Genomic DNA, 12809 nt, shown 5'->3' with positions numbered 1-12809 from the left:
TCTGACATGTGGAAAAGAAAGGAGCAGAAGATACTTTTTCCTTCTAAGGAATTCTGGAGTTCTGAAACTAAAGACAGCAATCCACCTGTGTAAGGTAACGATCAATGATGCTGTGTCCTGGGCGTGTATCTTTCTCATTTTTTTGTCCCTTCAGACGTGGGCCGCTGCTTTCATTTGCCCTGCTTAGCTCTCTCTCCCAATCTTTATTCTTTTTTAGATTTTTGTTTATTCATTTACTCATGAGAGACACACACAGAGAGAGGCAGAGACCCAGGCAGAGGGAGAAGCAGGCTCCATGCAGGGAGCCCGATGTGGGACTCGATTCCAGGACCCCGGGGTCACGCCCTGGGCCCAAGGCTGAGGCTCACTCCAGCCTCTCCAAATGTACCCCAACTTTCTCTTGCTCCAGATCTTTGTAATTTCCAGTCCTCCTTTCCTCACCTTCCACTGGAGCAGCTCCCCTCCCCTCCCCTCCCCTCCCTATTCCCCTTGTCCTAACCGCTCTCCCCATTTAATCAGCTATAGCCAGCAGGCACGCAGGGGAGGGTCCCCGCGGCGGGGGGAGGGAGGGAGGCGTGTCCTCCCCCGGGCGGGGAGGGGTCACAGCCGGTGTCCCCGCCCCGCCCCAGGGTGGCCTCAAAAGGGCAGCGCGGCTGCAGGGCGGGAGCTGCCCGGGGCCGCGGTGCTGAAGGCGCAGGGCAGGAGCTGTCCACACCCGCGGTGCTGAACTCCAGCGGTCCGGGAGCTGTCCACACCTGCGGTGCTGAACCCCGCGATCCGGGAGCTGTCCTCACCCGCGGTCCTGAACCCCGCGGTCCGGGAGCTGTCCACACCCGCGGTGCTGAACTCCCCACGGTCCGAGAGCTGTCCACGCCCGCGGTCCTGAACCCCGCGGTCCGGGAGCTGTCCACACCCGCGGTGCTGAACTCCCCCACGGTCCGGGAGCTGTCCACACCCGCGGTCCTGAATTACCCGCGGTCCTGAATTCCCCACGGTCCGGGAGCTGTCCTCACCCGCGGTGCTGAAAGCGCGGGGCCCCTTGGCGGCCGCCGGCAGGTGCTCCCGAGTGTCCCCGGGGCGCAGAGTCCCAGCGTCCACACCCGGACGGCCACTGGCGGAGGTGAGCCCTTGGAGGCGGGAGGCACGGCGCAGTCAAGGCTCCCGTGGGAAGTTCCTGCGGACCTCAGGAGCCCTTGGGCTGGGAGAGGACGGAGTAGGGCTGAGGAACCCTGCACCGAGAAGCAGGGAGACCTCGCGGGACAGGTATTAAAGTTTTGATGGTCTTACCAATCCCCATGGCATGTGCTCCCTGAAGGGGAACTCATACTCTCAATCATTTCTATGAACTAGACGTCATAAATAATCCTCCTTTTCCATTTTATTCCACTTTTCCATTTTATTAATGCAGGAGGAAAGGTGTCCAAAAAGTTCAGCCGCTCTTCAGAGGTGGCTTAGCAAGTGCATTGGAAGAATTGACCCAATCGGCTGGTCTGCTCCAGCATTTTAGGGTCGTGCAGAGAGCGGACAGGGGAAGACGGGGAATGGCAATAGAATAAGGAAAGCCATGGGGGTATATTCTTATCATTGCCCCCATTTGCTCTGCTAAAATTCTTAGGTAGTTGTAATGGAGTGGGGGGAACCTTTGCTTTTCCTCAGACCTTTCAGCTAAGAAGTCAGGAAAGATTGCCTATGTATATTTTTGTCTCTTCTGCCTTCTACTCATCCATCATTCACCACCCCCAAAATGTATTCAGGACAATACTAATAAATGTAAACACTTCCCTTGTTTTTGTTTTTGTTTTTGTTTTGTTTTTTGACAGAGAGACCAGAGAGGAAATGTTCAAGAACAAGGGGAGGGAGGAACTGAAAGATTGAGTAATTTTTGTTTGAAAACTTTACCATTTGAATCTGAGGTTATGAAAAGTGAAGTATGACATGGATACGTTGGATAAGATGTGCCTATGTATGAGCGAGCACACACGTGTGTGTGTGTGTGTGTGTACAGGTATTAATAAGAGGGAAAGTGCTAGACTATAAAAAGTTGTGCAGGAAGAGCAGAAAACAACCCACTGGATGGTTTTAGGCAGTGCAAATTGTGAGCACCTTGGTCGACATTCTGGTTTTTCCATGTGAAGACTCTGCAACTCTGAGCAAGGCATTTAGGCTGTCTGGTGCTCAGATTCCCTAGAAACTTAGCTGAATAGTTCTCTTTCTGCTGTATTTAGGATTTTTTCATAGGATCAGGAGGTGAAGTGAGTACAATCAGCTTCCAAGAGGAAAGACACTGTCTAATCATCATACGTACACATGCAAGTACTCCTTGCCCACTTATTCATCAATTGAAACTTCTCCACAACAAATCAGGAAATAGTAAAAATGTCATATGAATTCCAGTACGGCTCCACATAATAGTCATGCCCAGTGACCTCAGCCCCAGTAATTAAAGTATTGAGTAGTCACAATCATTACCTAAGCAAACATTTTGCTAGAATGGGTTTTTTAATAAGTGAGAGACAATTTCAAATTTGAGAGAATTGACTAACTGTGAAATTTAAGAAAGATGACAAGAGAAAATTTTGTCATATTGTAAAGATGTGTAAGGAAGTCCAAATTCCAAGATCAAAGAATAAAATAGGCTTTATGTGATTAGAATGCATTTGAGGATGGAGTCAGGGAAGGCTGTATTTTACTTCCAGAGCCAGTATTCATTGATTTTTTTTTTTTTTTTGCTACACTGGAGTCAGCCTCATGTATATTTTGAGGACTAATTTCTTTTGTAAAAATTGGGGAAACTTAAAATGGTGTATCACAATATTGTGTGCAGTGCTATAGAGCTTCCCATTCTGCTTCTACCAAACAATTGCCAACCTTTACATTTGCCTTATAAGTTTACAAGGTACTAGTGCTTGATTTCCTTGCTTTTCATAAAAGCTTCTAAATGAAATATGAAAGACAGCAATATTATTTCCACTTTGCCCTAAGCATAAAAAAAGAAAATATTTTTTTTCTGTGCTCATTTAATAGGTAAGTAATAAATGAGTGAAGAGGGTCTCAGTTTCACAATTCTTTCAGTATGACTCTGTGCTAGTTCACTGACAGGCTAAAAGCCATGGTAGGATTAGATACTTGTTCTGGAGAGGAGCCAAGTTGGTTTCTGTGATCAGAACTCAGAACTATACCATACACATCTTCAATTTTCAAATCTAAATCTGGTTGTTCATGACCTGCTCACTCGCACCCCCCAACCTCCAGATAACTTTTGATGATGCATTGGAGATATTTAGGTAGAAAAATTTAAAGGCCAAAAAATATATTTTTTTAATCTCTGAAGAGTCCTGGACTTTACTTCTATTTGAGAGACACTGTTTCTCTCCTCAGAGCTCTGGCACTTGATTCTGGTGGTAGTCTTATTCCCAATAGTGTTTAATCAAAGACAAAAGGAAAAACGTCCAGGGGCCAAGAGTTTCTGTATTCCACCAGAAATTTCATGCACCTAAAAATTTGTGTAACTGAGTAGAAGTGTCCGCAAACTGCTGTCTCCCAATTACAAAACAGAATTAAAGAAGCCAACTTCTTTGGTTAATATGGTGGAAGAGTTTGAGTCAATCTGATAGAGACAGCTGGTAGAAGTCTGTTTCCTCATCTCTTGCAACAGGAGAGAAGCTTTGGTATTCAGTTTCAATAGGAGGTTGGAGAGGTGGGCTTGTCAGGGAATGTTTTAAAATGGGTGTTAACATAGAAACATTGGCCTTTGTTGGCATAAAATCAATATTAGACACAGATTGAAATCATACTTATTTTTGTCCATGTGGCCAGAAGAAGTCATGATGAAATTTAGAAACAATAGTACCTAACACTTCCAAGGCATATACAATGTCGGGCTCTGATCAAATCTTTACATATATTAGCTCATGATGCTCACAATAATCCCATGAAGTAGGGCTATTATTATTCCCATTTTAAACGGAGGGGATAAGGCACAGAAAGGTAATGAAACCTGGCTAAGGTCTTCCCTCTAGTAAGTAACAGAACTGAAATTTAAACTCAGGTCATCTGACTCCAGAGTCTGCTGTCCAGCCACACTGGGAAAAATGGCTGGCTGTTGGGCAATTGTGAGATCAACTTCTGAGCCAATCAGAGGATGTTCCCTCAAGATAATAAGAGGCACAGTAGTTAGTACAATCTACTTTTGCTACTTATCTGTGAGAAACAATTTTTATTTTTGAATATGCAAATGTGTAAATAGATTAGATAGAAAATTCAAGAATTAACACAAGATCAATATATAGATAATGTTCTACCACATTTAAAGTCTATACAATCTTTTCTTATTTTCATTTATCTTGCGTGAACCACATTGAATATACCTTATCCCTATTTTATCAAAAAGGAAATTGAAGATCAGAGAGTTGTGTAATGTGTTTGAGATCAGCAACCAGGGATCAGAGCAGTTGGGCCTACAGTGTGTGTTATTCCATCTTCTATGCTTTCAAAGCCACACTATATACCCATGGGATCCTCTTAGAGCTAATGGACCAGAATCTGTGGGAAAAGAGAGAGTTAAACTGGAGCTATCTATATCTTTCCTGTGGTTGGTAAGAGAACAAAGATGAAAATTGATTGCCCTTTTCACTGTTTTAGCCAAATCCAGTTGTTTCTTATCCTTCATACCTGCTGATAATCTGATTTGAAAGTAGCTCTTTGACTCTGACAGAACCATTACATTATGTTAAAGGTAAAAGATGGTCTATTTTCCGAATCTTAGTTCTTGATGAGGGTGAGGATTAACAGAGTTTGGCTCGAGTCCAGAGGTAGGGAGATAGGTATAATAGTAATAGTAAAAAGGTCAATTACAGAGGCTAGGATGGTATTCAGTTGTAAGGAGTAATTCAGGAGACTCTTCTTTCCTCTCTCGCATCTTCCTTCTCAACTCTCCATGCATGTAAGTATGACCCGGTGATATGATGATGAAGAGGAGATGGAGGAGAAAAGGGAGGAAGGAGTAAAAGAGTGGAAACAACAAGAAAAAAATTGGGAAGAGGAAGGAATCCTGAGAGTCAAACACTGCAGAGAACACCTGAACTAGCCTTTCTGGATGATGGTCATTTCCTGGTGACTTAGTTCAACTGATCCACACCTTCTGGAGTCAAAGTGCCTTTCTTTCTTCCCATAGCTGTGATAGAAAAAGAAAGGAGGAAAAAACATAAAACCTAGGATTTGGAATCAGAAGACCTGGTTTTATGTCCTGCTCTATCCGCTTTATATCTTTGCATTTCTGTCACTTAATCTCTGACCCACAGTGACCTTGATTACAAAATAAGCATAAATCCCTATTTCCCTCAGAGGTTGGCTATAAGGCCACACAAATGTTATTATAATTACGTGTGGAACATTGTGTTTCCCAAGCCCACTCCATCCTCTTTGGCCTCAGAGTGCACCTGCCTCAGAAAGGTCTGTGTTACTTTAACAGAAAGTTAATTAGGTCCTTCACCCTCCCTCTGGATATCTGGCTGAGTTAGAAGTGCAGCTCAGCACACAAGCTCCATCATCCATATTAAAAGTGGGATTTTCTAACTTGGCCTGGGCAGCCAGTTGACCAATAGGTTCCAATGTGTGTTTTCAATAAAGCTGCTTACCCAGGAAGCCTTATTAAGTGAGTAAGTCAAGCTGACATGATTTCCGTGCTGATTAACATGAAACCTAGGCTGTTTTTGCAATGTGGTAACATTAATTATTTATAGGAGGTAAATGAGGTTACAAAGAAAACAAGTTCAAATTACCAGAAACAAATCAAATCGTATATTTGTACTCTTAAAATCTATGTACTGAATCCTGCATGCATTGATTTGAGGCCCAAGCTTTAAGGATCAAAAAACATTTATCATGCTCCCTCCTTTCTGTTATACAAAAGTGATGGAAGGTTTAACATTTCAAAGACTAAACTGGTAAACCGGGATGCCCCAGTGGAGCTTCTCAGATACTTTTATTTGGTAAATTATATACCTACAAATTGTTCAGCAAATCTCAAAACAATTCACTCTTCCAGAATTGAATGCAAAATGTTTACTAAACCACTGGTATCTTCTGGTTTTCAAACTGCCAATGTTTTCAAAGAAAATTCTGATTAAACAGTATCTCTTAGGCAAGCGAATTAAAGTAGTCAGGCTATTTCCATGTTTGCAACCACTATGTTCCATTAAGTTTAGTGTTTTTTCAAGATTTTTCATTTTCAATGAAATATTATATAATAATTTCACTAAGATAATCTTAAATAAGCTTTGTAGACCTCTGGCTTGTAAATCTAGCTGCTCTGACGTAGTCTTGTATGGTGATGGGTGATGCATGTACAATGGAAGAGTTTTCACTGTAACATACGGGGAAATTTAAAAAATAGTCAGTGGTAACCCTGCTCTCTTTTCCTGATCCTTTTAGACACCATGTCACTAACACCTCTAACACCACTACACTAGACAGACCACAAGGTCCTTGCTGAAAAACAAAATGCTCTTCAGGTGATGGTGAGAGAACTATTTCATGGTCATGTGGGGTACTGGTCAGTCGTGGCACGGCTCTTTCCTAGGGTGCTTGGAGCTAATGAGAGTCAGTTCATTAGCTGACTTAGAGTCACTTAGACTTAGAGTCAGTGGGAAACATGGAATGTTATAGGTTAAATGTGATATGTCACTAAACAGAGGCTGGGCAGTCCTCTGGAGAGCATAGTAGTCTGAGAGAAACACCGAAACACCACAGTGTTTCATTTATATTATGGTATAAAATGCAACAGTTTACTTACTAATATGCTTTTAAAATTTTGTAGTAATTATAATTATTTTATGCATATTTTATAGTTATGACTACTTTAGCATCCTCTTTTACTTTCACAAGTTTCTCTATTTGGGCAATAATTTATATGCCCACCTTATCTACTTCCCTCCATGATCTGTATTCTGGGAAGAAGGAAAAATAGGTTTTGATTCTTATATCCATTATTCTTGCATAAAATATCCATGAGACAAAGCACCAGAGAATAAAAAGAATTAGGCACTGGCACTACTGGCATTACAAGGAATGATCAAGTCAATTTTCATTTTCTTTAGCTGATTTTCTTGTAATATTCCATAGCTATATTAGTGTCCTGGGCATTTATTTGAGTCTTAGATTACTTGTTTAGAATGGTGGACTTGGACTGGATAACCATAAGTTGAATCTCAATATCATTCTGTGCTTTACATCTAAGATATAAAAAGAAAGTTTAGATTTACATCAAAGCAGATATTCACAGACACTAATAATTGCCATTTCTCTTTCCAGAATCTAGAAATGGCAAAACCTTATGTGAAATCGAAGGAGATAACAGAGTTGGTCAACACACCATCCTGGATGGACAAAGGTCTGGGCTCTCAGAACGAGATGAAGGAGGAGGAGAGAAGACCAGCTGCTTATGGGATGCTTGGCAGCTTAGCTGAAGAGCATGACAGTATTGAGGAGGAAGAAGAGGAGGAAGAGGATGGGGAGAAGCCTAAGAGACGGGGTCCTAAGAAAAAGAAGATGACAAAAGCTCGCCTTGAGAGATTCAGGGCTCGAAGAGTCAAGGCCAATGCTAGAGAACGGACCCGGATGCATGGCCTGAATGATGCCCTGGACAACCTGAGGAGAGTCATGCCATGTTACTCAAAGACCCAAAAGCTCTCCAAGATAGAGACTCTTAGACTGGCCAGGAACTATATTTGGGCTTTGTCTGAGGTTCTGGAGACTGGGCAGACACCTGAAGGGAAGGGTTTTGTGGAGATGCTCTGCAAAGGGCTCTCTCAGCCTACAAGCAATCTGGTGGCTGGATGCCTCCAGCTGGGCCCTCAGTCTGTCCTCCTGGAGAAGCATGAGGAGAAATCCCCTATTTGTGACTCTGCCATCTCTGTCCATAACTTCAACTACCAGTCTCCTGGGCTCCCCAGTCCTCCTTATGGCCATATGGAAACACACCTTATTAATCTCAAACCCCCAGTATTCAAGAGTTTGGGAGAATCATCCTTTGGGAGCCATCCACCTGACTGCAGTACACCACCTTATGAGGGCCCACTCACTCCCCCTTTGAGCATCAGTGGGAACTTCTCCTTGAAGCAAGATGGATCTCCTGACCTGGATAAGTCCTACAGCTTCATGCCACATTACTCCTCTGCAAATCTAAGCTCAGGGCATGTGCATTCAACTCCCTTTCAGGCTGGTGCCCCTCGCTATGATGTTCCCATAGATATGTCCTATGATTCCTACCCCCACCATGGCATTGGGGCTCAACTGAATACAATCTTTACTGATTAGGGCAAAAAGATAAGCATTGCAGAGAATAATGTGAAGATGTTTCCCATGATTTAAATCGTTGAGCTGAAGACTCAATGACCTTAATGGAACCCTATAGATATATATCAAACACGGTAGTCCCAACCCAGTTGGGCCCTCCTGCACCTGCCACCCTCTTTTCTCATCAGCTTCTCATAGTGTATTGATTTCTTTAGTTAGGGTCCTCAAGTGAAATTACTGGATTGTTTACAATCTTGTAGGAATAAAACAGAGGCCGTGGGCCCAATTCTAATGATGCCAAAAACTCATTGAATGATCCAGGCCAATTAATTTTCCATCTCTGGCTTCTCTTTATTTACTGGTAAAATTGGGAAATTGTTTTAAGTCTAGATGATTTTTAAGGTCCTTCACAGCTATGAAATTCAATAACTTTGATGATCATGCCTATAAACTTCTTGAAACTGAAAAGATTGAAGAATAATAGGAAATGGACAATATATGTGGAATGATTAGATGGAGTTGCCAAAGGAGCACAAGATGCATTTCTCTTGGGTATTTGATAGGACTTCTTTGCATCTGACTAAAAATAGCCTCCAAGGACTAAAATCCTAACTTGGCTTTCACTGTGACTAGCTCATCTCTTAAAGAGATGAGCTCTTTTATTGTTGGCTGAAAGCTTAACATCCCTTCCTTAGTAATATCAGAACCATAATAGAGATCTCCTACCAATTTGATCCTTGATAATATTTCATAAGCACTTCCTCAGTAGAAGAGGTGGGGCAAGAAAGTCACCGTAACCTCAGACTTCTATGATCAGTGGGATTTCGAGAAGTCATCTAGACCATTTCATAGCCTCAATAACCCAGGGGCTCTGGAAATTCTGAAGAAACTCAGGTGCTGCTACTGGAATCAGCAAACAACCAGGGCCATATTCAAGAGCAATAAAATGGCTGTTGGCTACACTGACTAACCATAGTCTGGGGCCTCCTTCTACCTTATAACCTGCCCACAGGAAAACTAAGTTTTCTTTAGCAAGATAAATTTCATTTGTTACAAAAAACATGGTTAGAACAGCTGACCTCTGTCCACAACAATTTCTATTATATTTTCTAGAAGGATTAGCACCAATGAGTTTATTGATCAAACTTGATTTTTTTCCAATGCATATATATTCCTTATCTCCTCCCCCACCAATTGTTACCTCTTTTTCACTTCTAAAACATAATATATTATTACATTTTGTAGATAACATCCCAAGTGAGCAGACTTAGGGATGCAGAAATCAAATCCAAGGCCAGTGAATGCTTTTACCAATCTGTGTTTTCATCACAGGTTTATCCTGATTTGCAGGATATTTATTTTTTCTTCACATTACTCTTCTTTCCTTTAAAATATCAACACTAATTTTGTCAAAATTTTTTTCCAGAGAAATGTGATCTGAGAAATGCCACTGGTCTGTTCAATATGCCAGGGCAATTATTTAAAACAAACTAAAAGCCTAAATGGTTTACATGATAGTGGGCTGCATCCTGCTCCTGCCAGAGAGGACAAGTTTAGGATGTAGGGTACACAAATAGGGCCAATGAATAAAATTGATAAGGCAAGTTAGTATGTTGTTTTCTACAGCTCAGCTATCCCCTAAAACCTGCCAAACTATCTGTATATCTTGACTTTTTCACCCTCTTATTATCTCCTTACAGTCTAAACTGCTCTCTTTCCATTTTGCTTGCAGTACTGACCCTACTGTATTTTGCACCCTTGGTTTGTAAATCCCCTTGAAAGACCCTTGCAGAGAGATCTTAAATCCCACCAGCCACCAAAGTGGTTCCCCTCACCACACTGCTCTAAGAGGGAAAAGGCGAGTAAAATGTTTACAAAGCCATCCTTTCTGAGGGTATCCTGGCACTTACTTTTGTGAGACACTGGGGGGATCTAGCATTTTATGGCATTTAAGCTTGTAGATAATGAATGTTGTTGGAGCTATTTATTAGATATTATTTATTTAATTTATTTCCCCCTTCCTTTCATGCAAACTTCTTGGGGTCCATACATGTGCTTGTAAACCCTCCCGAAGTCTTCGTTTGGAAAGTAGCTCATAATTTTTCTAGGAATTCCTGAGTTTGGGGTGAGGCGAAAGGAGAGACTGAGTGCAGAATTACCTGTAATGATTTTATAAAAGCAATAATTTGAATGGCTATGCAAGTTAATATTTTCAGATTCCTTCCCCTCTTCATTCTAAGATGAGCCAGTTATTTTTTGGGAATCTGTTGCTTATGCTTTTGAGGAATATGGTACCCATGATCCAGGCCCTTCTGGGGATTGTTCAGAGAGACTTTCTATTTGAATTGAAATTTGGGAGAATGATTGGAAAGAGCCTACGCTCTCACCCAAGGTGGTTTCATTCTTCTCGGAACTTTATTAAATACAAGAAAAAGAAAGCAATTGTTTAAACTTTTTTTGTAAACAAACAAACAAACAAACAAACAAAAAAAACACAAAACCCAGACTGTTTCTCCTCTCCTTTTTCTAGCAGAAATAAAGCTGTTTTATTAGACGTTGTGTTGCATTGTCTGTCTTCAAAGTTTTTCCTCACTCTCACCTATCATTCTTCTTGGACTCTATGTCCTGTGAATAGTCAGCAAGAGCACAGGCAGGTCTGTCAGGGTGACTTACATCCCGTGTTTCAACTTGCTTGCCAGAAGATTTGAAAGGTCTAAACTAAGCAGCCAGACACGTAGAAGCACCGATCTCTGCCACACACATAATCAACTATGTAATCAGCAGGTGGGAAAAAAATATCTTCCCATTTACAGAAATCTAGGGCGATGGGCATCCTAAACCATCGAAACACAGAGAGGTGGCCCGTAGGATGATGCACTATTATCCAGAATTGGGCCTACCAACTTTTCAAAATTTATGAAGTATGCTTTTTGGCAACTGCTTCTTAACATCTCTTGACTTTTTTCTTTCAGGATTCCTTCTTACATGAATAAAAATGCTGATGATAAAGAAATAATGATGATGATAATAAAACATAATTGGTTAGTCAAGGGAGAAAGTTGGTTAAAATACGAAACAAAAAGCATCCTTCCACTTCCACTGCTTTCCTCATCTTCCCAGGACCCACTCTCCAACTTGAAACTACTTTTTAATATTTAATTTATTAGGTACCAGAGATCTATACATATAAGTAAATGTTAGTCATTAACATTTACAAATGTTAGGTACAAATATGAAGTCACATTATTTTCCGCTTTTCCCACCAGTGGTATAATGCAATACATTTCTGCATATTACTTTTAATTTATTTTGACACATACCATGGAGGATTGTCTCATGTCATAAAAAGCTACTTAATTCTTTCTTATAGCTGGTTAGCGTTCCATGTTAAAATACCATAGCTTATTAAATTAAATTACATAATTTAGATTTTTCCAATCTTTCATGATACTGAGTGAATAATCATGTATCCATGTTATTTGATACTTTATTAAGAGAATCTACAAATAATATTCTGGAGGAATAAAGATAAACGGACAGATAACACAAATCACATCTTGCAGCTATTGGATGTGTACTATGTACTGTCACTTTTCTAAGTGATTTACGTGTACTAATTCATTCCATCTTAAAACCATCCCTATAAGGGAGACACTACTGTTATTTTCATTTTACAAATTAGGAAGCTAAGGCACAGAATAGTCTATCCAAGCTCACACTGCTAGTCAATGGTGGAGCCAGGATTGGAACAAGTTGGTTTATCCAAAAGATTTGAATGATTCTTTGTGGTTCTTTGCTTAGTGCATAAGGATGTCATAACTGCAAGAAGCCAGAGCCGGTGGAACTTTCTGACACCCCTCCAGCCATCCTTTACATATAACATCCTGTTGTATCTGTGACCCAGGCGGCTCATCCCCACGCTCTACAATAGAATCTCAGAAGACTTTCCTTCCTTCGACAAAAGCTCAATATCATGTTGCATGTTGCCTGTGTATGCTGTGTAGATCTAGGCTAGCTTACAGAGCAATGCTTGAAAGTGTCCATCTTTCAGAAGGCTTAAATCTATTTCCCTGCCGTCATGTGATAGATCTTTAGAGCTTTAGGGAAAAAGCTTTAGTGGGGAATTACAGAAATGAAAATTGCAAAATCTTTTATTGGCAGAGGAGTAACCTAATTCAAGATTATTTTTGTCTGGCTACATACCTTTCATTGCTTTCATGTGAAAATTTGCTTTAGGATCGAATAAATGATAATTTAATTATGCAACTTCCTGGTTGAACAACCTCTGTTAAGCTGATTAATCCTGCAAATCTTCAGATCCCTCAAATCTAAAATGGCAATAATAATAATTGTTGTGTCACAAGGTTATTATGACGGGTCAATTGAGTATTATATACCCAGAACATAGAGCAAGTATCTAATAAGTGGTAATTACTGCCATCCATGTTACCATTCATTATTTTTTTTATTACGTTTATGTTGACTTTTCTCTTTGCCTCCAATATATGATTGGG

General features: G+C 40.9%; 1 protein-coding gene across 2 annotated transcripts; it reads left to right on the top strand.

Moving 5' to 3' along the window:
* The first annotated feature begins 677 nt into the window (after nt 1-677).
* NEUROD4 (neuronal differentiation 4) lies at nt 678-10849 on the top strand. Of its 2 annotated transcripts, none has more exons than XM_025458652.3 (2): nt 678-1120; nt 7312-10849. In XM_025458652.3, exon 2 carries the CDS (start codon nt 7321-7323, stop codon nt 8314-8316), a length of 996 nt encoding a protein of 331 aa, XP_025314437.1. In that variant the 5' UTR covers nt 678-1120; nt 7312-7320; the 3' UTR covers nt 8317-10849. The 2 variants fall into 2 exon arrangements, with proteins under 2 accessions (XP_025314437.1, XP_025314438.1); XM_025458653.3 differs by lacking the exon at nt 678-1120 and adding an exon at nt 1128-1263.
* Nucleotides 10850-12809: the final 1960 nt, after the last annotated feature.

The sequence above is a fragment of the Canis lupus genome, chromosome 27 (genome assembly GCF_003254725.2).
Source record: "Canis lupus dingo isolate Sandy chromosome 27, ASM325472v2, whole genome shotgun sequence".
NCBI classification, from domain to species: Eukaryota; Metazoa; Chordata; class Mammalia; order Carnivora; family Canidae; genus Canis; species Canis lupus.
This window is presented reverse-complemented; position numbering and strand designations above follow the sequence as displayed.